Source organism: Stenella coeruleoalba, assembly GCF_951394435.1.
Source record: "Stenella coeruleoalba genome assembly, chromosome: X".
In the NCBI taxonomy this organism is placed as follows: Eukaryota; Metazoa; Chordata; class Mammalia; order Artiodactyla; family Delphinidae; genus Stenella; species Stenella coeruleoalba.
The window spans coordinates 45,509,314-45,534,382 of NC_137152.1; the positions used below are offsets into that span (position 1 = coordinate 45,509,314).

A 25,069-nucleotide genomic window follows, 5' to 3' on the forward strand; every position below is an offset into this window, starting at 1 on the left:
GAATATGAAGTATTTAATCCAGAGAAAAATGACCCTCATATTCTATCAAGTTTCACTTCTACTACTCAAGCCTTTCAATTATGTAATACTATAATGAGACCAGGGTAAAAATGTCAAAATAAAGGTATTTTAACTCATGATGAATATGTTCAAGAGTCCCCTGGATGCAAACCTTCCTGCAAAGTATTTTGTTACTGTGTTTTCAATTGGCAAAATTTTAATAAACCAAGGACTGAAGAAGCACAAAAAGCAAGTGAGATAACATTAAACCATACCCCATTTTTTTAAATGGCAAATTTATGCCAACACTAACAAAAATGTAACCATTATGTTTGTACTGATACTTTTGACTGTAATTTCATGCTATTTTCACCATCATGTTGGAAAAATGGTATTGAATGGGAAATCTTTTGAACAAATTGACTGAAAGAAACCATGTGGGCCCATAAATAATTACAAGATTTTTATCTTCAAGAAAAGTAAAATCTTTCCTTTGACAATTCCACAGAATAGAACAAAAGCATATTTTATGATTGTTTTTAATGAGGGATTGAAGAAACAAAATGACAGGATTTTTAAATATTTTTATGGTTATATATATTAACAGATGCTTAAGACCTACATGTTCACCTGGGATTTCTGCATTCCTATCTGTAGGAAAAGAAGAATAACTTATTTAAGAGGACTTAACTAATGACAACACATTTCTAAAATGGGCTTAAAAATCCTTCCAAAATGCTGAGGGAGAACTGTTAAATGGTTACAAAAAATCACACTCTGACCATTTCTTTGGATTTCAAATTTATGTATACTTTTTGCTTTTTCACTGAATGAGTACAACCAATTTAAAAATTAGACAGTACAGATGCATTTCAAAATGGCAAATTATAAAGTGCACTGCCAAAGTGCTATGATTGTTATCGACAAATGTACATACAAACAGTACTGGATTAGAATATTTCACAGCAACTAATAGTGTTTGCCAGCTGAACTACGTTAAAAATTTTAGAAGAATAGAAGAACTACATGTCTCATAAAACCTTATATAAAACATTTCCATTATTATTTGATTCATATATAAACACACTGACCTCTAAATCCAGAAAATAATTTCTTAATGCACACTCAGACTTGCAGTAAATATTGGGACTGAAAAATGGGCCATGTCCTGAATGGCTGAGAGATGGTGACCATGAAAAAGGCTTACCTAATTTAAAAAAAAAAGAGAGATCATGGCAAGGAATGGAATGGACACGCTAGAGAATAGGTTGGAGAGGGAGCAGAGCTGGCAGAAGGTAAGAGACATATGTTAATGTGGAATGGAACAAGTGGTTATAAACAAAAGTCATCATGAAACTCAGAAGAGTAGAATGAAAGTTGATGTGCATACACACACACACACACACACACACGAGTTCCTAAGCAAGAGTTAGGTAAATTTTAATATGTCTTATAGTTGAAATTTTGCCATAACTATCTTAAAATATTGTGAAGATCAAATATAACAGTTGTGAAAGTGCTACATAAACTGTAAAATGCTATACTCAAGTAAGACAGACAATATTTACTCAAAATGCAAAGTAAAACTCTCATTCCAACTCTGGGAGAAGGCAAACAATGAGCTCTCCAGGGCACAGAGGGGAGAAAAACCTTACTCTGGCCTATTCCCAGATTTCCTTGGAACCACAGGCTCTCCGGTCACTCTATAGGATGGCTTTGAATGCAAGAGTAAAGACACTGGCAAAGTTGGCAAAGTCACAGAATAGTGTGGAGAAAAATCCTTAATCTGTGGAAGAAAGAGATTCCCTTTTCTGTTTCTTAACCTGCATAAAGCATTAGTGCCTGCACATGAGCATGGTGTTAAATTATGCTAATTTCTTTGAGGAAGGGAATAAGAGGGACAGGAAAGGTGTAAAAATTCACTAAAACAGCCAAAGTACAAAACATTTTTCTCTCCATACCTAACTACTAGGATACAAGAAGTCTACAATGCATCAGGTATGTGTAAATTAAAATAACAGCTTTACACCTAGGGAACTGAGGGTTAGTGAGAGGAAATGACTTAATAAGGCCACTTATTCAACACCACAAAGTCAGTATTTCTGAGCCTGAGTCTCATCAAATTACTGGGACTTTCCCCAACACAGCCTTCCATCAAAAAAAAAAAAAAAAAAAGAGGCTACAAAGATAAACAGGTAAAAAGAACCAACCCAGATTTTCAGCTTTCTTCTTTTTTAAGCTCACCACAAGATTTTAGAAATATTTTAGCACTGTGTAAAATTTTCATTAAATTTTTAAAGTTAAACACCAGTTACATCTTCTCATATCATTAACTCTCAATGCATTTTTCATTACATTAGGAGCACATGCAATTGTTAATCATTTTAAAAGGTCTTAAAATTTTCAAGGAAGAGCACAAAATGATGAAAATAGAGCTGGAATGACCTTAGAAACAATCTATTCAAACCACTCATTTTATAAATAAGGCTCAGATAGGATAAGTGACTTGTTCAGGGTCACACAATCTGTCAGTTCCAGACTCAAGATCAGAATTTAAACCTCCAAACTTGTAGCCCAGGGCTCTGTTCTTTTTCAAACCTATAAGAAATGACTGCATTTAAACATTTAGTCCAGAATACTCTTAAAATTGAGTGTCATCAATAAAAGTAAGCCATGTGGCAAGGAATGGATAGAGTTTAGTTCATACCAAAAATGAGCTGCCAGTCACTGTGATAAGATCTGTTTCTTTCTGAGACCCATGGTTTCCTGCTGGATTGGAGAATGCAAACTGGGTTTCTTCCTCCTGTCCAAAGAAGTCAGAATCAGGATGTACGTTCCATTCCGTTTTGGTTGGCGGCAGTAGTTCTGAGACACTGTTTTCACAAAGGGTGCTCGAAGGAGTCAGAGCATCTGTGTCTACTGTTAGCTTACTGCTGGGGGTCAAAGCTTGGGGCTCTTGACTCGAGGTTTTCATAGTCAAAGAGCTCAGAGATCCTGAAGGCCCCACACTTAGACTTGAGACATCATCCGTATCTAAGGGACTCTGCTGAAAACCAGTGGCTGTCGTTCCAAAGAAGAGTGAGGTATCCAGACTTTGAGGAAGGTCACTGGTGGCCATCAAGGTCTGAGGGTCCACCGCCTGCCCTAAGGAATTATTATTAACAGGGAGGTTCCCTGCCAGAGTTGAGTTCACAGAAGCCACATCAATAGTCAAGATCCCAGAGTTCACCAATGCGGTGTCCAATACTGCAGCAGAACTATTACTGGGCACATCAGAGAAGAGAGACACAAGCTCTGCATCACCGAGGTCATTCTGCCCTTGGCTGGTAAGTTCACTGCTGGGCGTAAGAGAATTTGCAGCTCCTAGCTGAGCTAAGAGATCCTGGCGCAGGTTGTGCCTTTTGGCCATGTGGGTCTTCATGCTGTGCTTGGATGTGAAGAGTTTATTACAAGTGGAGACTGGGCATCGGCTTTTCCAAGTGTCCACATCCTGCAAGTGTTTCTTGGAGTGAATGTAGAGACTACTGCGAGCAGAGAACCTGGCACAGCAGCCTTCCACGGGGCACACAAAAGGCTTTGTGCCCAGGTGGGTTATGCTGTGGCCTTTCAGATGTTCGGCCCTCGTGAAAGATTTCCCACAGCCTTCTACAGGACACATGAACCTCCGGTCATCGTCGTGCTTCCTTTTGTGCCTAAGGAGTTTGGACATGCTGGTGAAGTTCCAGCCACAGCCCTCAAAGTCACAAAGGAAAGGTCTCTCACCAGTGTGGCTCCGAAGGTGAATTTTCAACCTACAAGCCTTGTCGTACTGTTTGCTGCAGCCAGGAAAGGAGCAGGAAAAGAGTTCCTGTTCCCTGAAGTGGGCGCGGTTATGGGAAAACAGGGCACTCACTGTGATAAACGTCTTCTTGCAGCCCGAAAATGCGCACTGGTAGGGTCTCTCAGGCTCGAAGTGGCTGCGCTGGTGGGCGCTGAGTTTGGCCTGCGTGGGGAAGGTCTCCTCACACACCTCGCATTTGAATGAGTTCTCCTGCTCATGGCCCTTCATGTGTGCTTTGAGGTTATACACCGTGGTGAAGCTCTTGCCACAGCCCTCTGCCGGGCAGCCAAAGGGCCTCAGTTTGTCGTGTGACTGCAGGTGCCTCTTGAGCTTGTACGAGGTGGTGAAGGTCCAGCCGCAACCGCCCAGGGGGCACTTGAAGGGCCGCTGGCCCTGGCTGCTGCTGTGCGTCAGCAGGTGCACCTTCAGTTGGTGCTTCTTGGCAAAGGTTTGTCCGCACTGCGCCTCAGGACACAGGTACAGCACCACGCCCTGGCCCGGGCCTAGCGGCCCGCGGGGACTCTCAGCAGCAACCGGGCCCTCCGCCTCCTCCTCGGGCGCTGGGGCGGGCGCGGGTTCGGCCCGCTCGGCCAGCAGGAGGTCGGGCAGCAGCTCGGGACAGTCCCCAGGCTGCGCGGCGTGCGGGATCCCCGCTTGCGGGGCGATCAGACCCCCGGGCTGCGGGGCAGGGGCGACCTCAGGCGCCCAGGCTGGCGGCGGGGGCGTGGCCAGGGTGAGGAAGCCGTTCTCGAAGCGCAACAGCAGGTTTTGTTTGTGAATGGTGACGGTGCCCGCGAAGGCCGCGGCGGGGCCCAGGACTGGGGCGGGAATCGGGGCCAGGGCCGGGACTGGGGCGCGGATAGCGGACAGGGAGCTGGGGCCCAGCGCAGGGCGGCCCTCGGGGTTCGCGCCGCTTTCGTGCCCATGGAACCGTGGGCCCAGCCCAGCCTCCTCCCTCCATAGGGGCCCTGCGGCCTGGCTGGCGCCCGTGGAATCTACGTCTCCACCCACCGGGTCCAGCAGCACGAAGAAGAAGTCATCGCCATCATCGCCGCCGCCGCCGCCGCCGCCGCCGCCGCCGCTGCCGCCGCCGCCGCCAGAGTGATCGGGCGTCGGCACCAACGGGCTAGGGCCCGGGCCCGGGGAGGCCGCGCGGGCCACCTCACGCTGCCGCCCGGGCCCGCCATCTTGGGGGCCCCGGAGCAGCAGGAGGCGGCGCGCGGGGGCCTGGCCGGCCCGCGGGTCAGGACCTCCGTGGATCCGGCCGCCGCCCCCGGGGCTGCCAGCGCCGCCGCCCTGTCGCGACCCGCGAGCCGGGAGCAGCCTCGGGATTTCCATCTCCGCGTCCATGAGGCTCCGCTGGAACCAGAATCGCGGAGGAGGTGCGACCCCGCCCCCTGCCGCGGGCCCGAACACGTTCCTGAAAGGAAAAAAAAAAAAAAAGTGCAATGCGCAGAAACTGGCCCTATCAGATATAAAAGCGTGTTTAACGACACCGTGATTTAAATATTCTGGTACTGGGTCTCTAGAACAGAATAGAAAGCCCAGGGGCAGAGGCTCGTATACATAAATAAGTTCCACAGTTAATATTAGTAGGAAATCAAGGAGGTCTTCCCAGATACAGGGGAAATGGTGCTGGAATGAATACCTTAGCTATCTATCTGCTAAATGCAACATAAATCGGTACCTCACTACCGATTTATGTACCAAAATAAACACACCCCCAGCCCCTCCCAGTGCTAAACATGGTGGTTAGCACTTATCCTGTATTAAACATTGTTTACTGGATGGATGGCTGGATTAATGGATGACAGAAAATTCCTGAGAGAATACGCTATGTGTCAAGATTAAACAACCATAGTGCCACCAATTCCTACTGAAAAGGTTGTCTTTTAAAAAAATTTCCTGGAAAGCTTCCATATCCAGAACTGTCTTGAGCAATGTCTTTAGGAAAATTTGTCGCATAGTTAAATTTTTTGTCCTGCTGGTGCAGAGACTAGATTGAGTAAGAGGTGGGGCCGAAGCAGATTAGCACTGTTCAGCCTAGAAATGCAAAGCCTGGAGGATGAAACAATTTATATTGAAATCTGGAGAACCCAACCCACTCCTGGGTTCTCCCTATAAGGTACACAACCTAAACCAACTCTGCTCTTCCACCATTGGTTGCACCATGGTAAATTTTATGTCCAATCTCACAGCATGATGAGGACATTCTTCAGCTTACTCTAGATTCTCCAGCACACGGAGGTCTCTGGACAAGAGTACTAGTTAAATGTGATAAGGTTAAACCCTAAGTTACTGCAGTGGACTCTCCTGAGAACAAGGCACAGATGCCTTTTGCATGCCCAATAGCCCCAATGTGCCTGCTTGCATTTAAGTGTGGTGGCCTAGTCTCACTGTAATGTATCTGGCCTATGATGCCTAATGATCTTATTAATGTTGATGATGATCCTTCAATTTGTCTGTCATCAGTGAGTTGGGAATTGATATAAATACAGGGTGAATTAATCTGGCAAGAGAAAGGTTTAGAGTGATGACTAGATTATGGGATACCTATAGTTTAAGTAATCCCTTCTTTCCCCTCTTTTAATGATAATGGACACTTGCTGATCTCTTGATTAAAAGATCAAGTTTTTCATCCATAACAATTCAAGCCTCATCAAAATTTCTACATCACATATTTTTCTTTCTATTACATTTTTTGGAGGAAACATTTTTTTCAAATCTGAGGTATAGAGGAATGCATAAAATATATCTGCCAGGTTTAGATAATTTATAAAAGCAAACACCCGTGTAACCAGGACGAAGGTCAAGAAATAGACCATTGCCAGCCTTCCAGAATACATCCACCGTATTCCTCTCAATCACAAACCATACCCTCCCCTATAGATATAGTCGTTATCTTGACTTTGTGATAATCATTTCAGTGCTTTTTTTTTAATATGACTTTACAACTTTTGTATGCATCCCTAAACAATACAGTTTATATGAAGTTATATCAACAGAATCATGCTGCATGCTCCCTTTTATGGCCTGCCTCTTTCACTGTGTATCATATTTATTTGAGAGACTCATCATATTGTTCCTAGTAGCTGTAGATCTTTTGTCTCCATTGTTGACTAGCATTCCAGTGCATGATTTTAGCAAAGTGATTATGATATGATTATTTCATTCTACACTGGATGAACACTGGGTTCATCCAGGGTTGTTTTTAGCTTTTTATTATGAACAATGGTACAATGAACATTCTTGGACATTTTTCATGGGACTCATGTTTAAAAGTCTCTTGGGTATACATGCAAGAACAGAATCACTGGCCCACAGAGTATGCGTATCTTCAGCTTTTCTACACGATGCCAAATTGTTTTCTATAGTGGTTGTACCAATTTACAATCCCACCAGTAACACAGAGAGTTCCTGCTCCTGCACATCTTCATCTACACCAAGTATTGCCAGAATTTAATTTACTGTTTTTTACCACTACTAAGTTTGGGCACATTCTCATGTTTATGAACCTCTTGGATTTTCTCTTCTGTGAAAAGCCTGTTCATGTTCAACTCTTTCACCATTTTTCTATTCTATTTTCCATCTTGTCTTTACTGATCCAATGAGTTTTTTATGTGTTTTAAATACCAGTCCACTGGTGGTTATATGTGTGGCCAAAATAGTCCTTTGCTTTGTTGTTTGTATTTTCTCTTGCTTTATGCCGTGCTTTGTGAACAAATCTTAGTTATAACATACTTAATTATAACATAGTCAAATTTATCATTCTTTTCCTTGTGGTTAGTGCTTTTCTGTTTCAAGAAATCTGTCCCTGCCCTGGGGCAATGAAAATATTCTCTATATTTCCTTCTGAAATATTTGTGGTTTTGCCTTTCACAGTTAGGTCATAATCCACCTACAAGTGATGTTTGTGTATAGTGTTGAGTAGGGTTTCATTTTTTTTCTTCATGTGGATATCTGATTGTCTCAGTGAACCACTTATTGAAAAGTCTGCCCTTTTACTCTTGATTTGCAGTGCCACATGTGTCATAAATCACGCATCTACCTATGTATGGGCTAGTTTGTGTACTCTCTATTAAGTGCCATGGCTCTATTTATCTGTCCATTTTAAATACCACATATCAATATTAATTACTACAGATCTATAAACAATTCTGATCTTTGGATAAGGCCACTCAATTCTGCCTTGTTCTTCAAGAATGTCTAGGTTATTTTTGGCCTGTCTCAACTCCACTTATATTATCAATTCATCAGAAAAGTTTCAACCAAAATCTTGTTTGAGGTTCTAATTAAGATTGCGTTGAACTTTTAGATTTGACTCCTTGTCAATAATATGGAATGTTATTGAATAGATATGGTCTATCTCTCCTTTTAATAAGAACTTCCTTAATGTGTCCCAATAATACTTCATATTTTTCCTATAAGAGGACATTTTATCCTAGGTACTTCATATTTTGCAAATACTGCCTTTGAAATGTTCACTTTGTAAATTTGTTGCTGGTAAATAGAATACAATTGGCTTCTGTATATTGATATTTTATCCTACAAACAGCTATCTAAACTCTTTTATTGATTCTACCAATTTGAAAATACCTGTAGAATATAGTGTACACAATCATGTCATCTGCAAACAATGCCAGTCTTACTTCTTCCTTTCCGAGCATTTTATTCCTTCTTTTTCCCCTTACTACTCTTTCTGGGTGTTAGTGGACATTCTTACTTGATGCAGCTCTCAAAAGAAGGCTTTCAGTAATTCCAGGAATGATATTTGCTGTAGGTGTTGTGTTCTGTAGCAATCTGAATCCAATCAGGATATGGAAAGTACACAGTGGACAGGGGAATTTTAACATAAAGTGAAGCATAATGTTTAACATAAAGAATTATTAAACTATGACAAATGTAGAATATATAAGATATAGGAAAACTCTATATGGTATCCTGGGCCTGAGGGAGCATACCCAAGGAAAGACAAACTTGGAATGCAGGTCCCTCCCCAAGACTGGAGGTCACACCTCATTGGAGAAGGTGTAGGAGAACCTACTGGATGGCAGAGAAGTTTTCTGGTTTGCCAGCACCAGAGCAGGTCTGCAAAACCACAGCTGGTCTACAGTTGCAAGGTAAGCAGGAAGGTACCCTCTGGAGCACATCAGTGTGGACAAGCCACTGCTGGTGGCCAGCATGTAGACGTGTAGTAGGAGCAAGGGTCCTGGTGGGGTTGGAGGCCTGGAGCTAACAATGTCCTATACATAGGATCCGGAGGGCCTTGGTGTTGTAAGGGCTGCAGCCTTGGGAGAAGTACAGGAGGTAACGTTAGTGGTGAGGTGGGGTGGGTCGGGAGAGCAATCAATTAGAGGAAATCAGCGGGTAGGTGGCTGGCTTGGAGCACAGGATGTCCCTATGAAGAGGGCCACAGAAAGCCAATGACCAGGCTACACTCGATAGGACAGTTGTTCTGGGTACATGCTTGGGGCCGAGCACCTAGGATATCCTTACACCCACACTTCTGACAGCCAGAAGTCACAGGAGAGCCACTTTCTCCTTCAGTAACATTTTGATCACTTTGAAGGAGAGATGCTTAAGGTAATTCATCCATTATCAGAGAGAATATATTAAAGGGTGAATTTAGAACAGGGAGAACATTAACAACTGGCTTCATATCCTTTATCAGTTTAGGGGGGTCCCTTCTATTGTTACCTTGCATGAATGGTAGGTACCCTATCTATCATCATATTGTTTCTCTGGTGAATTAATGATTAAAGCAGCAGGACTGGCCACTTCCAGAGTTTTAATAGACTGCTTACAATTCTTGTTGGACCCACGGTTCCCTGGCCTGAAATGAGTTTTGCTGCAAAACCCAGGCTCTGGCACAAAAGGGTGTCATGGGGGTAGGGCAGAGAGCCTGTGAACTCCGCATTCTGGTCCTACCCAGGGCTTGTCTGCTCTACCTGCAAGGAGAGCCTTGGTGTGTGGTGAGATTGCCTCTTCCACCATGAGTGTGCATATCACATGTTCTCCTCAGGAATCTTCCACCATGAGTGTGAATATCACATGATCTCCTCAGGAATAGACTAGTTTATACCTGAAATGTTGCTCTACTCTCTTGGTAGCTGTACCTACCAAGATGAAGATGCTTGGATTCCATTTAAAGCCATGCTCATCAGAGCCCTGTCCATGGAGGAGCAGGGCAAAAGATTCCTGTGTTAGTCTTACAAAGTGTACGTGTTTACCAGTGGTGGCAATTTGAGTGCTTTAATTGCACTTTTCTCGATGGCCTTTAGGCTCCAAAATGGACAAAAATTGATGGGGGAAAATGGCACATAATTTTGCCATTCCTAAGTGACAAATGATCTATTCTTTAGTGGTTGGACTGGCATCTTATACTGGGAAGGAGAGACAATTTAATTTTTTTAAAACTTTTTCCTTCAGTGTGTCCATATTCAATAGATAGAATAAGATACCACTAAATCCAGAGGAAAAATACTTTTTTTAATAATTATTATTTTTTCTAATAATAGTTGCTCATCCTTGGAATCTTGTACTCTCTTCCTAGTACTTCCAATGTATAAAGCATATTCACTTCTGTTCAGAAGCCACACAAGACAAATTAACCCACAGCCTTCTGTTCTCACACAGGACTGGGCTGGCCTCCTATCCCTGGCACCCTGAGATCTTGAACAGGAGGACCTGAATATGAACAGCAAGTTTATCCTTTAAATGCTGGTTGGACCTGCTGCCCGGGCTCTCTTAACTGCCACCCTGACAATGATGAGACACAAATGTGAAATCTGAAACCTGCTCACTAACAAGAGGAGCAGCTCTCTAGGCCTGCCACTTGGGAAGCTGTCACCACCAGGCATCCAAGCAGGCACTCTCACTTGGTAGAAATCACTGAGAACCAGGTTTTGTGGAGATAACACACCTCTAGTCTGTCGTTTCTGAAGGTGGGCTGTGTAGCTGCAGCTGCTGTGTCTCTCCCTGCAGGAGGAAGTTGAACTTGGGAGCTCCCCACGAGGCATAGGCTGGGAGGGACCCATCAAGGCTCACATCTTCCCACTGACAACCAGAATGACCCCACTCCTGAACCCCAGCAAAAGAGTAAGAGTCCCCCTGCTGTGTAACCGCTCAAGGATACATTCTTATTCGCTTTGTCCCTCGCTTCAACCTGCTGTGCTCTGGCTGAGGATGCAGAGCAAGAGCTGAGTTTTAGTAGTTCCTGAAAATTCACGTAGTTGTTTCTCCCTGGTTCAACTGAGAGAAGAGAGGACGGTGCCAGGGTACACCCTGTCTTTACTCCTGGGGGCCAGCTCTGCTTTGGGCGAACTTGACAACTACTTAACCACAGAAACCTTCCCCATGCCCTGCATCTGTTCTCAGAATATAATACAGTTTCTGAGGATGCCCAGGCTTCCTTACATTAAGCTCCAGTTTCCCCTCAAGAATTGTATGGGTGAGAGAGTTTTCATTCACTCTCCCTTTCTTCTTACTACAAACACCCCAAACCACACTCAGGGATTGCATGGCCACTCCAAGACTTCACCCAGGTCCCGATTCTCTGCCATCTGCAAGCTTGGCGCATTCTGACTGGCTCAGAGGAATTTAATCTCAAGAAAAGTACTCATGGGGGCAATCCTCTCCCTAGAGAGGATCTCTCTGGGACCAGAAAATGAACCAGGGACTGATGGCCTGAGTGCTCCTCTGGAAAAATTTTCACTGTCTGCCAACAGAGGACGTGGCTGAGAGGGACTGTCCTAGTTATCTGCTCAGCAGGGAACACTGAGGACCTGACCCTCTGTCTTCCTTATCTGTTGGAAGTTTAACCCTCTTCATATCCTGACGATGGTTTAGCTTCTCAGAACGATACATGCTATATTTCACTCGTGAACTGGTGACGATGGGAAGAAAAAAAAATGAAATCGCCATCTATCCACATTTATTTTCAACTTCTGTTCATTTCACTGTTGTCCTCACCTCCCTCATCCCTCTTTTAGGAGTTTGCTCCCCAGGGCCCCACACCACAGTTAGACAGCCTCACATGGATCTGGGCTTTGGATTTGAGTTCTCTGTGAGGTAAATTTTGGACTCAGGCTCAGCACAGAGGGCAGGGCCTGGAGTGAAAAGAGGTTCACAAGTCAGATTGCTACTTTGGTCAAAAGAAATCTTTTCCTTGTAGCCTGCTCAGCAGGAGGGTCACTGGTTTTCATATCATTTATCCCGCACATGCAGACGTAACGTGCTTGCTTCAAAGCCCAGTGGACTCATATAGTGACTCTCCAGAGTAATGTATGACAATTTTACTGAGGCTAGAGCTGCCACTGACCATCTTTGACACAACAGGGAGCAAACCTGTACTTACCATATACAGGTGTACCTTGGAGTTATTGCAGGTTCTGTTCCAGACTACCACAATAAAGCAAATATTAATAAAGTGAGTCACACGAATTTGTTGGTTTCCCAGTGTTTATAAAAGTTATGTTTACGCTATACTGTAGTCTATTAGGTGTGCAATAGCATTATGCCTTAAAAAATATACATACCTTAAATAAAAAATACTTTATTGCTAAAAAATGCTAAAATAAATGTTTTCTTCCTCCTCAGCATCTCCCAGGCTCTCCATGCCCAGGCCGAGGATTGTTCCTAACCACTGGCTGCATTTTGCCTCAGCAACTCTTGCACATGACTTACCTTTCCAAGAAAGAAGCACTTCCCCAAGTCTACTCTGGGCTGGTATGCAACCTTAGAGTGGGATATCAAGGGTTGAAGAGGTATTGGGAAAAAGAGCTGAGGACAGAAATTGGTTGAAATTTTCTGGTAACAGAACCCAGTTAGTGTGTTTGAGTAGTTGACTTATCAAGTGATATTTGCAATAACTGCTCATCGCTTTTACATTTTCCCAAAAGCAGGTTCCTAGTCCAGAGTTTTCCTTAAATATCAGACTTCTGACCCATAATTGTGCCTAGAAGTGGTTCACATCAGAATCGGACAGGCTCCTGGACCATCAAACTGAAAATCAAGACCATACTTGAGATGCACATTACTAATACTGAAGAAAAAAAGTGTATTTATAGTGTATTTATTTATTTATATTTGTAAAATATGACTGAGAATGCAAAAAAATATCACATTAATACAACTAGGAAAAAAATCTTGACTATTTTGATTTTTTATTCACTTTAGAGGAAAGCTAATTGGCTAATAAGTTGACAAGCGCTTTGCAGGCCTTAAATTATTTGAAGGTTCTTTGACTCCAAACATGCTTTTACATTCCTTAAATTTAAAAATAATCCCTAAGGGATTTGAGGAAATATGGCAGAGTAAAAGGACCTTGAGCTCACCTCGTCTCATTAGAACACCAAAATCACAACTAACTGCTGACCAACCATCAATAAAAAGACTGGAACCTACCAAAAATTATCTTCTACAGCCAAAGACATAAAGAAGATACCCAATGAGATGGTAGGAGGGGTGCACTGGCAATATAATCAAATACCATACACCCCGGGTAGGTGACCCACAAACAGGAAAATGATTATATCACAGAAATTCTCTCAGTCTCCTCAGCCTGGGGGTCTGGCATCAAGAAGAGGAGCTCCCAGAGCATTTGACTTTGAAGGCCAGTATTGCTTCATTGCAGGACCTCCTTAGGAATGGGAGAAACAGAGACTCCACTCTTGGAGGGTGCACACAAGGTCTCATGTGCACTGGGACTCAGGGCAAATGCAGTGACTTCATAGGGTCCTGGCCCAGACCTACCTACTGGTCTTGAGGGGCTCCTGGGGAGGCAGTGGGTGGCTGTGGTTCTCTCTAGGGTCGTAAAAGCTGGTGGTGGAAGTATTAGGGAGTGTTCATCTACTTGAACTCTTGCTGGAGGCAGACATCTTGCTTGGGTAATTAGCACCTAGACCTGGCCCCACCCAGTAGCCTGAAAGTGCCACTGCTGGGACTCCTCAGGCCAAACAACTGACAGGACAGGAACACAACACAACCCATCAGAAGACAGGCTGCCGAAGGACTTCCTGAGCCTACAGCCACCTTTAGACACACCCCTTAACAAAACCCTGCACACCAGAAGGCCAAGAACCAACTCCACCCACCTGTGTGCAGGCACTGGACCCTTCCACCAAGAAACCTGCACAAGCCACCAGACACACTTCACCCACCAAGGGGCAGACACCAGAAGCACGAAAACTATGTTCCAGCAGCCTGAAGATCCAAGGACACAAATACAGGTCAGAACCTAACCTCAGGCCATCTGGTCCCTGGCCCTTGGGTGACAAGGGGGCAGTGTACTGCTGGGACACATAGGACATCCCCTATATAGGACCACTTCACCAATGTCAAGAAACATAACTAATCTTCCACTTACATAAAAATACAAATAGAAATTTAGACAAAATGAGACAGCAGATGAAGATGTTCAAGATGGAAGAGCAAGATAAAACCCCAGAAGAACAGCCAAGTGACATGGAGATAGGCAATCTACTGGAGAAACAGTCCAGAGTAATGATCATAATGATGATCCAAGAACTTGGGAAAAGAATGGATGCACAGAGAGAGAAGTTACAAGAAGTTTTCAACAAAGAGTTACAAAATATAAAGAATAAGAAAACAAAATTGATGAACACAATAAGTAAAATGAAAAATACACCAGAAGGAATCAATAGCAGTATAAACGAGGCAGAAGAACAGATAAGTGAGCTGGAAGACAGAGTGGTGGAAATCACTGCTGCAACACAGAATAAATGAAAAAAGGATGATGAGAAATGAGAACAGTTTAAGAGACCTCTGGAACAATGTCAAATCCTCCACCATTTGCATTATAAGGGTCCCAGGAAGAGAAGAGATAGAGAAAGGTCCTGAGAAAACGTATTTGAAATGATCATAGATGAAAACTTCCATAACATGGGAAAGGAAATAGTCACTCAAGTCCAGGAAGCACAGAGAGTCCCAGGCAGCATTAACCCAAGGAGTAAAACACCGAGACATAAAGTAATCAAATTGAAAAAATTAAAGACAAAGAGAAAATATTAAAAGCAGCAAGGGAAAAGCAACGAATAATATACAATGGAATCCCCATAACGTTATCAGCTGATTTTTCAGCAGTAAGTCTGCAGGCCAGAAGAGGGTGGCACAATATATTTAAAGTGATAAAAAGAAAAAACCTACAACCAAGAAATATAGATAAAAGGAACAGGATAGAAAGCCCAGAAATACACCCACACACCTGTGGTCAATTAATCTATGACAAAGGAGACAAGGATATACAGTGGAGAAGACAGTCTCTTCAATAAGTGGTACTGGGAAAACTGGACTGCTACAAGTAAAAGAATGAAATTAGAACATCTTCTAACACCACACACAAAAATAAAGTCAAAATGAATTAATGACCTAAATGTAAGACCAGATACTATAAAACTCCTGGAGGAAAACATAGTCAGAACACTCTTTGACATAAATCACAGTGATATCTTTTTGGATCCATCTCCTTGAGTAATGGAAATAAAAATAAACAAATGGGACCTAATTAAACTTAAAAGCTTCTTGCACAGCAAAGGAAACCATAAACAAAATGAAAAGACAACCTACAGAATGAGAGAAAATATTTGCAAATGATATGACTGGCAAGGGATTAATCTCCAAAATATAAAAACAGCGCATGCAGATCAATACCAAAAAATAATAATAATAACAAAAAATGGGCAGAAGACCTAAATCGGCATTCCTCCAAAGAAGACATACAGATGGCCAAGAGACAAAAAACAGGTACTCAATATCACTAATTATTAGATAAATGCAAATCAAAACTACATGAGGTATCACCTCACACTGGTTAAAATGGCCATCATGAAAAATTCTACAAAGAATAAATGCTGTAGAGGGTGTTCAGAAAAAGGAACCTTACTGCACTGTTGGTGGGAATGTAAATTGATACAGCCACTATGGAGAACAGTATGTAAGTGCCTTAAAAATTCTAAAAATAGAGTTACCATATGATCCTGCAATCCCACTCCTGGGCATATATTCAGAGAAAACCATAATTCGAAAAGTATCATGTGCCCCAATGTTCATTGCAGCATTATTTACCATAGCCAAGACATGGAAGCAACCCAAATGTCCATCAACAGATGAATGGATAAAGAAGATGTGGTACATATATATGATGGAATATTACTCAGCCATATAAAAGAACGAAATAATGCCATTTGCAGCAACATGGATGACCCAGAGATAATGATACTGAGTGAAGTAAGCCAGACAAAGACAAATATCATTTGATATCACTTATATGTTGAATCTACAAAAAAAATGATACAAATGTACTTATGTACAAAACAGAAATAGACCCACAGACACAGAAAACAAACTTATGGTTACCAAAGAGGAAAGGGGCGAGGGACAAATTAGGGGTTTGGCATTAACATATTCTATATGTAACACTGCTATATATGAAATAACCAACAAGATCCTACTGTGTAGCACAGGGAACTATACTCAATATTTTGTAATAACCTATAAGGGAAAATAATCTGAATAATATATATACATATATACATATATATATATATAACTGAATCACTTTTCTATACACCTGAAACTAACACAACTTTGTAAATCAACTATGTTTCAATTTTAAAAATTAAATAAATGAATACATATATAAATAAATAAAATAAAGACAATCCATACGTAAATTTTCATGAAGCCCTAACCACAATCATAAGAGTGACCATGTCGATCACCTCCAAAAGTTTTTTTATACCCCTTTTTATTGCTTTCCTCTCTACACCTCCCCATCCCTACACCTAGGCAACCACTGATCTGCTTTCTCTCACTATAAAGTAGTTTGAATTTTATTGAACTTTATATAAATAGAATCATACACAATACACTCGTTTTGTCTTTTTTAACTCAGCATAATTATTTTGAGATTTTTTTCATGCTGTTATTTAAAGCAATGAACGTTTATTTTCTTGTTGTGTAGTGTTTCTTTGTATGGCTATTTGGGATGTTTTCAGTTCTTAACTATTACACATAAAACTGCTATTAATATTGATGTACAAGCCTTTGTGTCAAACTATGCTTTCATGTCTCTTAGTTAAAATCTTAAGAGTAGCAATATGGTAAGTATATGTTTAACGTTAAAAGAAACTGCCCAACTGTTTCCAAATGTCTGTAACCAAATGTACTCCCATCACATGTTCAGGAAGCCTTCATATGGTCAGTCTTTAAATATGTTTTAACGTTTATTTTTATTTATTTATTTTTTTGTGGTACGCGGGCCTCTCACTCTTGTGGCCTCTCCCACTGCAGAGCACAGGCTCCAGACGCACAGGCTCAGCAGCCATAGCTCATGGGCCCAGCGGCTCCGCGGCATGTGGCATCTTCCAGACCGGGGCACGAACCCGTGTCCCCTGCATCGGCAGGTGGACTCTCAATCACTGTGCCACCAGGGAAGCCCAACGTTTATTTTTAATTGAAGTATAGCAGATTTAAATATTATATTAGTTTCAGGTATACAGCACAGTAATTCAGTATTTTGCAGATTATACTCCGTTATAGGTAATTAGAAGATAATGGCTATAATTCCTTGTGCTATATAGTGTATCCTTCTTGCTTATCAATTTTATATTATACATTTTAGTTTATATCTGTAATCCCGTGCTTGTGATTTGTCCCTCCCACCTCCACTTGCCCCTTGGATGACCACAAGTTTGTTTTCTATATCTGTGAGTCTGTTTCTGTTTTGCATATACATTCACTTGTGTTATTTTTTAGATTCCACATGTAAGTGATACATACAGTTTTTGCTTTACTTTGACTTATTTCAGTAAGCGTAATCTCTAATTCCATCCAGGTTGATGCATATCACAGAATTTCATTCCATTTTTATGGTTGAATAATATTCCATTGTGTGTATGTGTGTGTGTGTATATATCAACAGATGTTTGGATTAAGAAATGTAATATATATATATATATATATATATATATATATCACATTATATACTTTTTTTTTCGGTACACGGGTCTCTCACTGCTGTGGCCTCTCCCGTTGCAGAGCACAGGCTCTGGATGCACAGGCTCAGCGGCCATGGCTCACGGGCCTAGCTGCTCCGTGGTATGTGGGATCTTCCCAGACCGGAGCACAAACCTGTGTCCCCTGCATCGGCAGGCAGACTCTCAACCACTGTGCCACCGTGGAAGCCCACATATATATTTAATATATATATGCCACATCATATGTATATATATATCTACCACATTATATATATATATATATATACACCACATTTCTTAATCCCAACGTCTGTTAATAGGCACTTGGGCTGTTTCCAGTCTTGGCTATTTTAAATAGTGCTGTTATGAACACTGGGGGTCATGTAACTTTTCAAAGTAGTGTTTTCATTTTTTCAAAGTATGTACACAGCAGTGGAATTGTTGGATCATATGGTAGTTCTATTTTTAGCTTTTTGAGGAACCTCCATACTGTTTTCCATAGTGTCTGCATCAGTTTACATTACCACCAACAGTGTGCAAGTATGTTTTTTTCTCCACATCCTCTCCAACGTTTGCTATTTGTAGACATTTTGATGATAGCCATTCTGAAAGGTGTGAGATGATATCTTATTTGTTGTTTTGATTTGCATTTATCTAATCATTAGTGATACTGAGCATCTTTTCATGTGCCTCCTAACCATCTGTACAACTTACTGGAAAAATGTCTACTCAGGTCTTTTCCCCATTGTTTTATCATTTTTGTTTTGTTTTGTTTTTTGTTTTTTACATTTAGTTGTAGGAGCTATTTGTATATTTTGGATATTAACCACTTGTTGGTCACATCATTTGCAAACATTTTCTCCCAGTCTGTAGGTTTTCTTTTTGTTTTGTCAATGGGTTCTTTTGATGTACAAAAGTTTTTAATTTTAATTAGATCTGGCATGTTTAGTTTTGCTTTTGTTTCTTGGTTGGCAGTGTTTTTTTTTTCTTTCTTTCAGCACTTTGAATATATCACCACACTCTTGGCTTGCAAGATTTCTGCTGAGAAGTATACTTATAGCTTATGGGGTTATCTATATGCAAACATTTTTTTCTGGCTGCTTTTACAATTCTTTTTATGTTATGCAGTTTTAGTATAGTTTGTCCTGGAAAATATTGTTTTGGGTTGAAATTTTCAGAGGACCTATTAGCTGCATGAACTTGGATAGCCACATCTTTCCCTAGATTTAGGAAGGTCTTAGCCATTTTATTTTTAAATAAGCTTTCTGTCCCTTTCCCCCTCTCTTCTCCTTCTGGGACTCCAATAATGAGCAGATTGTTCCTTTTTATGGTATCCCATAGTTCACATAAGTTTTCTTTACTCTTTTCATTCTTCTTTTTTTCTTTTTGCTCCTAAGACTGGGTAATTCCAGTGACCCATCTGCTACTGCACTAATTCTTTTCCCTCATTGATTGAGTCTGCTCTTGAAGTTCTCTATTGAATTCTTCAGTCATTTTATTCTTCAACTTTAGTATTTAACTATTTTTAATGTTTTACTATTTCTTTGTTGAACACTCATTTTGTTCATGCATTGTTTTTCTAATTTTATTTAATCGCCAGTGCTTTCTGGTAATTAACTGAATTTTTAAAAGATGATTATTATGAATTCTTTTTCTTACAGTTCACAGATCTCCATTTCTTTAAGACTTAGTCATTGGAGTTTTACTATTTTCCTTTGGTGTTGTCATGTTTCATTGATTATCCATGATCTGTTTGGCCCTTTGTAGATATCTGCACACTTGAGTAAGTAGGCACCTCTTCCAGTCTTTACACACTGGTTTGGCAGGCAAAACCCTTCACCAGTCAGCCTGTCCAGAAATCCTGAGACGGCCACCTAATGGTGTCTTCAAGCAAAAATACTGCCAGTCTTTTGATGGGGAAGCCTGGTGCTTGGGCACATGAGGATCAACCTGCTGTTTGTGTCCACAGGGTTGGGCCTGTAGCCTTGGTTCACTGGAGGTGAGCCTGGCACTTGGTCTGCATTAATGAGCCTAGGACTTGGTTCTGCATGGGCAGACCTGGATCCTGAGTCTACAGAGGCCAACCCAGTGCCAGGGACCACTGGAGTGGGCCTGGCATCTGGTTCTTAAATCTTAAAGGGCCAGTCTGTTTGTGGGATGGGACAGGAGCCTGTTTTGGCAGGAGCAGGCCTGGAGGCTGGGCCTATAGGAGTTGGTGGTAAGGTGAGCCTGGAGGCTGGAGCTACAGAAGTTAACTTGTAACCTGGGGCCTCAGGGGACAGCCTAGAGGTTGGATCTGTTGAGACTGGTCTGATGCCATGGCAGGTTGAGAACCTGGTTATTTGGGATCTAGACTCAAGTCTGGGGCCTTGGAAGCTAGCTTAATGCTGGGGCATGATGGGAGCCTGGTTCCATGGGAGCTAGTCTGGAGTCTAGGTCCACAGGGACCAGCTTCAAACTGGAGTGTACTAGGGTCCCAGGGTTGCCTGGTACTGAGATAGGTCAAAAGATTGGGTCTGTGGTAGACATCCTGTTGCTGGACTCAGCTAGGAGCCTGAATTCAAGGGTTTCCACCTGGAGTCTACTGCCATAAGAGTACCTAATGGCCATGGGAGCGGACTGGAAATAGGTTGAACCAAAATCCTGGGTTCTTGAGGGCCTTCTTTGAGCCTGGTACCATGGAAACTGCCCAGGGCTGTAAGAGCCAGCAAGCATCATGGTGGTTCCAGAGCCTGAGGCTGTGGGAATCCACTGAGAGTCTGGTCCCACAGGAGTTTCCTGGCACCATGAGAGCCACCTGGAGCTGTACGAGATGTCTGGGACTGCCAGTGTCAGCAGGTACCAAACTAAGATGAGAGGCTGCGTTCATAGAGCCTACCCGGAGCTAGGTGCTGCAGTAGCCAGGTAGGGCCATGGAACTGCTTAGAGCTGCTGAAGCCAGAGGGTGCTGAGGTGAGCTAGGAACCTTGTTTAACAGGAACCCACAGGGAGCTACCTAGGATTGCAGGAGTTAACAAAGTGTTCTGGCAGATGGGCTCTGTCATCCATGGTGAAGCTGTATGCTCACTTCCCTCTCCTCCCATAGAGAAGGTGTCTCTGCACTGGATTGCCTGGGCTTGAGGGAGAGGTAAAGGGGGACAGTGGATCTATATTTCTTACTCTCTTCTATGCATCTTTTATTTTCTTATTTCTGTGCCTCACCCAGGTACTGTAACCTGTCGAGTCTTTTAAAGGTATTTTTATGCATGGATAGTTGTTCAAATTGATGTTTCTTGGAAGGGGGAAAGAGAGCTAGAAATTCCTATGTCACCATTTTGCTCTAATGTGCAAATTTAAAATATCAGCCATGTTTTGCTAACATGATGCTTCTTTCCTGGTTGCCCCTCCCCAGGAGTATCCATTTTCTTATTATTTGAATGGACTTCCTCAATAAGTAAGTAAGTTCATGGAGCAAAATTAAGGTTTTTATACTACTGATGAGCACTTCCTTGGGAACCAGTTAACCTTCCTCTACTAATACTGGTGATGGATACACCACAGTACCAGCTAAGGCAAGGCACTAAAAATGTACAGTCTGTCATAGGAGACTTAGATAGAGAATGAGTACTGATTCCCACCATCTCACCTTTCAATTACCCTATACGGCCTGTGCTAAAAGTCACCAATAATAAGTGAAACCTAACTACAGACTATAGAGACTCCAGTAATGCTCTTTCCTTTGTTAGAGCAACTTATCAGATATTGTTGCCTTAATGGATGCCATTAAAAACAACAAAAAAATTATTAAATGCAGGGCATCTATGGCCTCTTGAATTTGGAGTTATAAACTTAGCTAGCATATGCTATTCTGTAAAATGTGTAGGTTATTCAACCACACATTGTCTTCACCTTTGAGCATCAATAATACTCCTTTACCAAATTGCTTTTTAGATACTTCAATAGCCCTCCGATTGCACATGGGCTTTGTGGACAGACAAAGACAGATGCCCTGCAGTTTCATCAGAAACTAGGTTTTGGAATTATGTCAGTGACCTCCTCCTTATTAGACCTGACCAAGAATATTTCAGAGGCTATCACTAATGTGTTGGAGAGCCCTGAGATGGTATCTTAAGAATATGTAGATTACATAAAGCTGTTCAAAATTTTGATATAGGAAGATTTTGAACTCACTGCCTTCCATGTACATACCAAATCTACAGATACACATGGAACAATTCCTTCTGAGAAAGAGCTGAAAAGTAACTGAGCGGCTCCTTCACATGAGCAAATGAGAAAAGGGCCACATTGAGATGGGTAGGGGAGGCTGGGTGTCTTCTTGCCATAAACCTCATCCCCAGTGTAGCAATTCCCAATTAGGAGGGAATTCACAAACCCTAAGCATCTCCGAAGAATGAAGGGTTGTGTCCCACATCCGACACCCCAAATGTTAAGATCTGCACCTGAAGGACAAGCACCCAAAACATTTGACTTTGAAAAGCAATGAGGTTCCTGTCCTAGAGACCCAGAGAGTTGTAAGGAACTGGAAAACAGCTCTTAAAAAGCTTGCATGTAGACTAAATTACCCCAGGCCCCAAAACTGAAGCAAACTTTTGAAAAGATCCCTGACTTCATGTGAAGATATTTATTCGCTAGTATTAAATCATCACCTGGAAGGGTAGGGGCTGTAGGGATACTCTCTGAGGATGGAGGTGATGGCAGACACAATTTTTTCTGCCCTCCCTATGCCTTCCAACAACTTTCTTTAACTCTAGACTTTTCCACCCTGGGTGGGTGACATCTTCACACTCTCCTTCTGCCATACTTCACAGTGCCAGTATCTCCCAGAAGAAAGGTTTTACACACATCTGCTGCTTTGGTTTTTAATGACTGGTGCCCTGGTTTTTGTGACTGCTACCCAAGGGACACCCCTTTAATGTCTGCCTTGTGTTCCTGTGTCCCACAGTACTGTAACAATTGAAGAGACCGTTCTTGTCATGTTACCACACCCAGGGTGCTACACAGACAAAAGACTGAAACACACCCCACAGTTTTTCTGTGACAGAGGTCTGTTTGCTTGTCCTGATGTTTTGGCCTGAGGGGCAGGCTTCAGAATTAGTGCAAATCTAGAGGCCTACAGATATGTTCTTTGGAAATGTTAGAGGACACTCTCTCTGCACTATACATATGCCTAGCTATAACTCATTGGTACCTCCCAGAAAGGAGTTTATACACTCATCTGCAGCCACAGATGACACGTCCCGATCACGTGGTCTGATGGCCAGCAGGACTTGTGCATGTGGTCCCAGAGTACTATATATATTTTCATACTTTAAAAGTTGCTTCATGAGAGTCTAGCTTCCATAAAGCCTGAAACTAAGTTCTGACAGAAATCCCTCCCTTTGGGACTCTGACAGTCTTGGAACACCCTCAACAACTGAGATATATTAAAAACAAAATAGGCTACTTGGACAATCACCAAGGTTTGAAAGATAAAAAATAGTTGGGCAAGGTTGAATGATATATTTTATATCCTATACAAGGCCACCCTTCCAATACTGGGAGAAGTAGCTCTTTTATCTAACACATAGAAACAAACACAGAGAGTCAAGAAAAATGAGAAAACCTAGGGATATTTCCCAAAAAAAAATGATAAAACCTCAGAAAAAAACTTAATGCCATAGAGGAAAGTAATTGTCTGATAAAGAGTTTAAAGTAATGGTCATAAAAATGTTAATCGAACTTGAGAGAAGAATGGATGAACACAGGGAGAACTTCAAGAACAAGAAAGAAAATATAAGAAAGTACCAAATAGAAGTCATAGAGCTGGAGAATATAGTAACTGAACTGAAAAATATACAATACGGAGAAGACCTTCAAGATGGCGAAGAGTAAGAAGTGGAGATCACCTTCCTCCCCACAAATACATCTTCATGTGGAACAATTCCTACAGAACACCTACTGAACACTGGCAGAAGACCTCAGACTTCCCAAAAGGCAAGAAACTCCCCACATACCTGGGTAGGGCAAAAGAAGAAAGAAAAAACAAAGACAAAAGAATAGGAATGGGACTTGCACCTCGGGGAGGGAGCTGTGAAGGAGGAAAAGTTTCCACACTCTAGGAAGCCCCTTCACTGGAGGAGGGGGTGCGGTGGTGGGGGAAGCTTTGGTGCCACGCAGGAGAGGACAGCAACAGGGATGCAGAGGGCAAAGTGGAGAGATTCCCGCACAAGAGGATCATGCCGACCAGCACTCACCAGCCCAAGAGGCTTGTCTGCTCATCCGCTGGGGCAGGTGTGGACTGTGGGCTGAGGCTCGGGCTTCAGAGTTCAGACCCCAGGGAGAGGACCAGGGTTGGTTGTGTGAACACAGCCTAAAGGGAGCTAGTGCGCCAAAGCTAGGTGGGAGGGAATCTGGGAAAATGTATGGAACTGCCAAAGAGGAAAGAGAACATTGTTTCAGGGTGCACGAGGTGAGGGGATTCAGAGCAACACCTAAAAGAGCTCCAGAGATGTGCGCGAGCCTCAGCAATCAGCGCAGACACCAGAGACAGCCATGAAAAGCTAAGGCTGCTGTTGCAGACACCAAGAAGCCTGTTTGCAAGCAAAGGTCACCGTCCACACCTCCATGCCCGAGAGCCTGTGCAGCCCACCACTGCCAGGGTCCTGTGATCCAGGGACAACTTCCACAGGAGAACACAGAGCATGCCTTCGGCTGGTGCAATGTCATGCCATCCTCTGCTGCCACAGACAAACCCTTGCATTCCGTACCCCTCCCTCCCCTGACCTGATTGAGCCAGAGCCCCCTAATCAGCTGTTACTTTAACCCCATCATGTCTGAATGAAGAACAGATGCCCTCAGACAACCTACACGCAGAGGAGGGCCAAATCCAAAGCTGAACCCCAGGAACTGTGCAAACAAGGAAGGGAAAGGGAAATTTCTCCCAGCAGCCTCAGGAGTAGAAGATTAAATCTCCACAATCAACTTGATGTACCCCGTATCTGTGTAATACCTGAATAGGCAACGAATAATCCCAAAACCGAGGCAGTGGACTTTGGGAACAAATATATATATATATATATTTTTTCCTTTTTCTCTTTTTGTGAGTGTGTATGTGTATACTTCTTTGTGTGATTTTGCCTCTAGAGCTTGGCTTTTACCATTTGTCTTAGAGTTCTGTCTGTCCTTTTTGTTTTTGTTTTTTAGTGTAGATTTTAGTGCCTGTTATCATTGCTGGATTTGGTTTTTGGTTTGGTAGCTCTCTTTTTTCTTTCTT

At 42.4% G+C, this 25,069-nt stretch overlaps 1 protein-coding gene across 1 annotated transcript; it reads right to left on the reverse strand.

The window, feature by feature from the left end:
- Positions 1-247: 247 nt before the first annotated feature.
- LOC307180490 (zinc finger X-linked protein ZXDB-like) lies at positions 248-5,280 on the reverse strand. Its single transcript, XM_079910801.1, has one exon. It carries the CDS (start codon positions 5,168-5,170, stop codon positions 2,702-2,704), a length of 2,469 nt encoding a protein of 822 aa, XP_079766927.1. The 5' UTR covers positions 5,171-5,280; the 3' UTR covers positions 248-2,701.
- Between the last annotated feature and the right edge of the window lie 19,789 nt (positions 5,281-25,069).

Coding starts and splice junctions, on each gene's coding strand:
- LOC307180490 (XM_079910801.1), bottom strand. CDS start 5,170: ATGGACGCGGAGATGGAAATCCCGAGGCTGCTCCCGGCTCGCGGGTCG.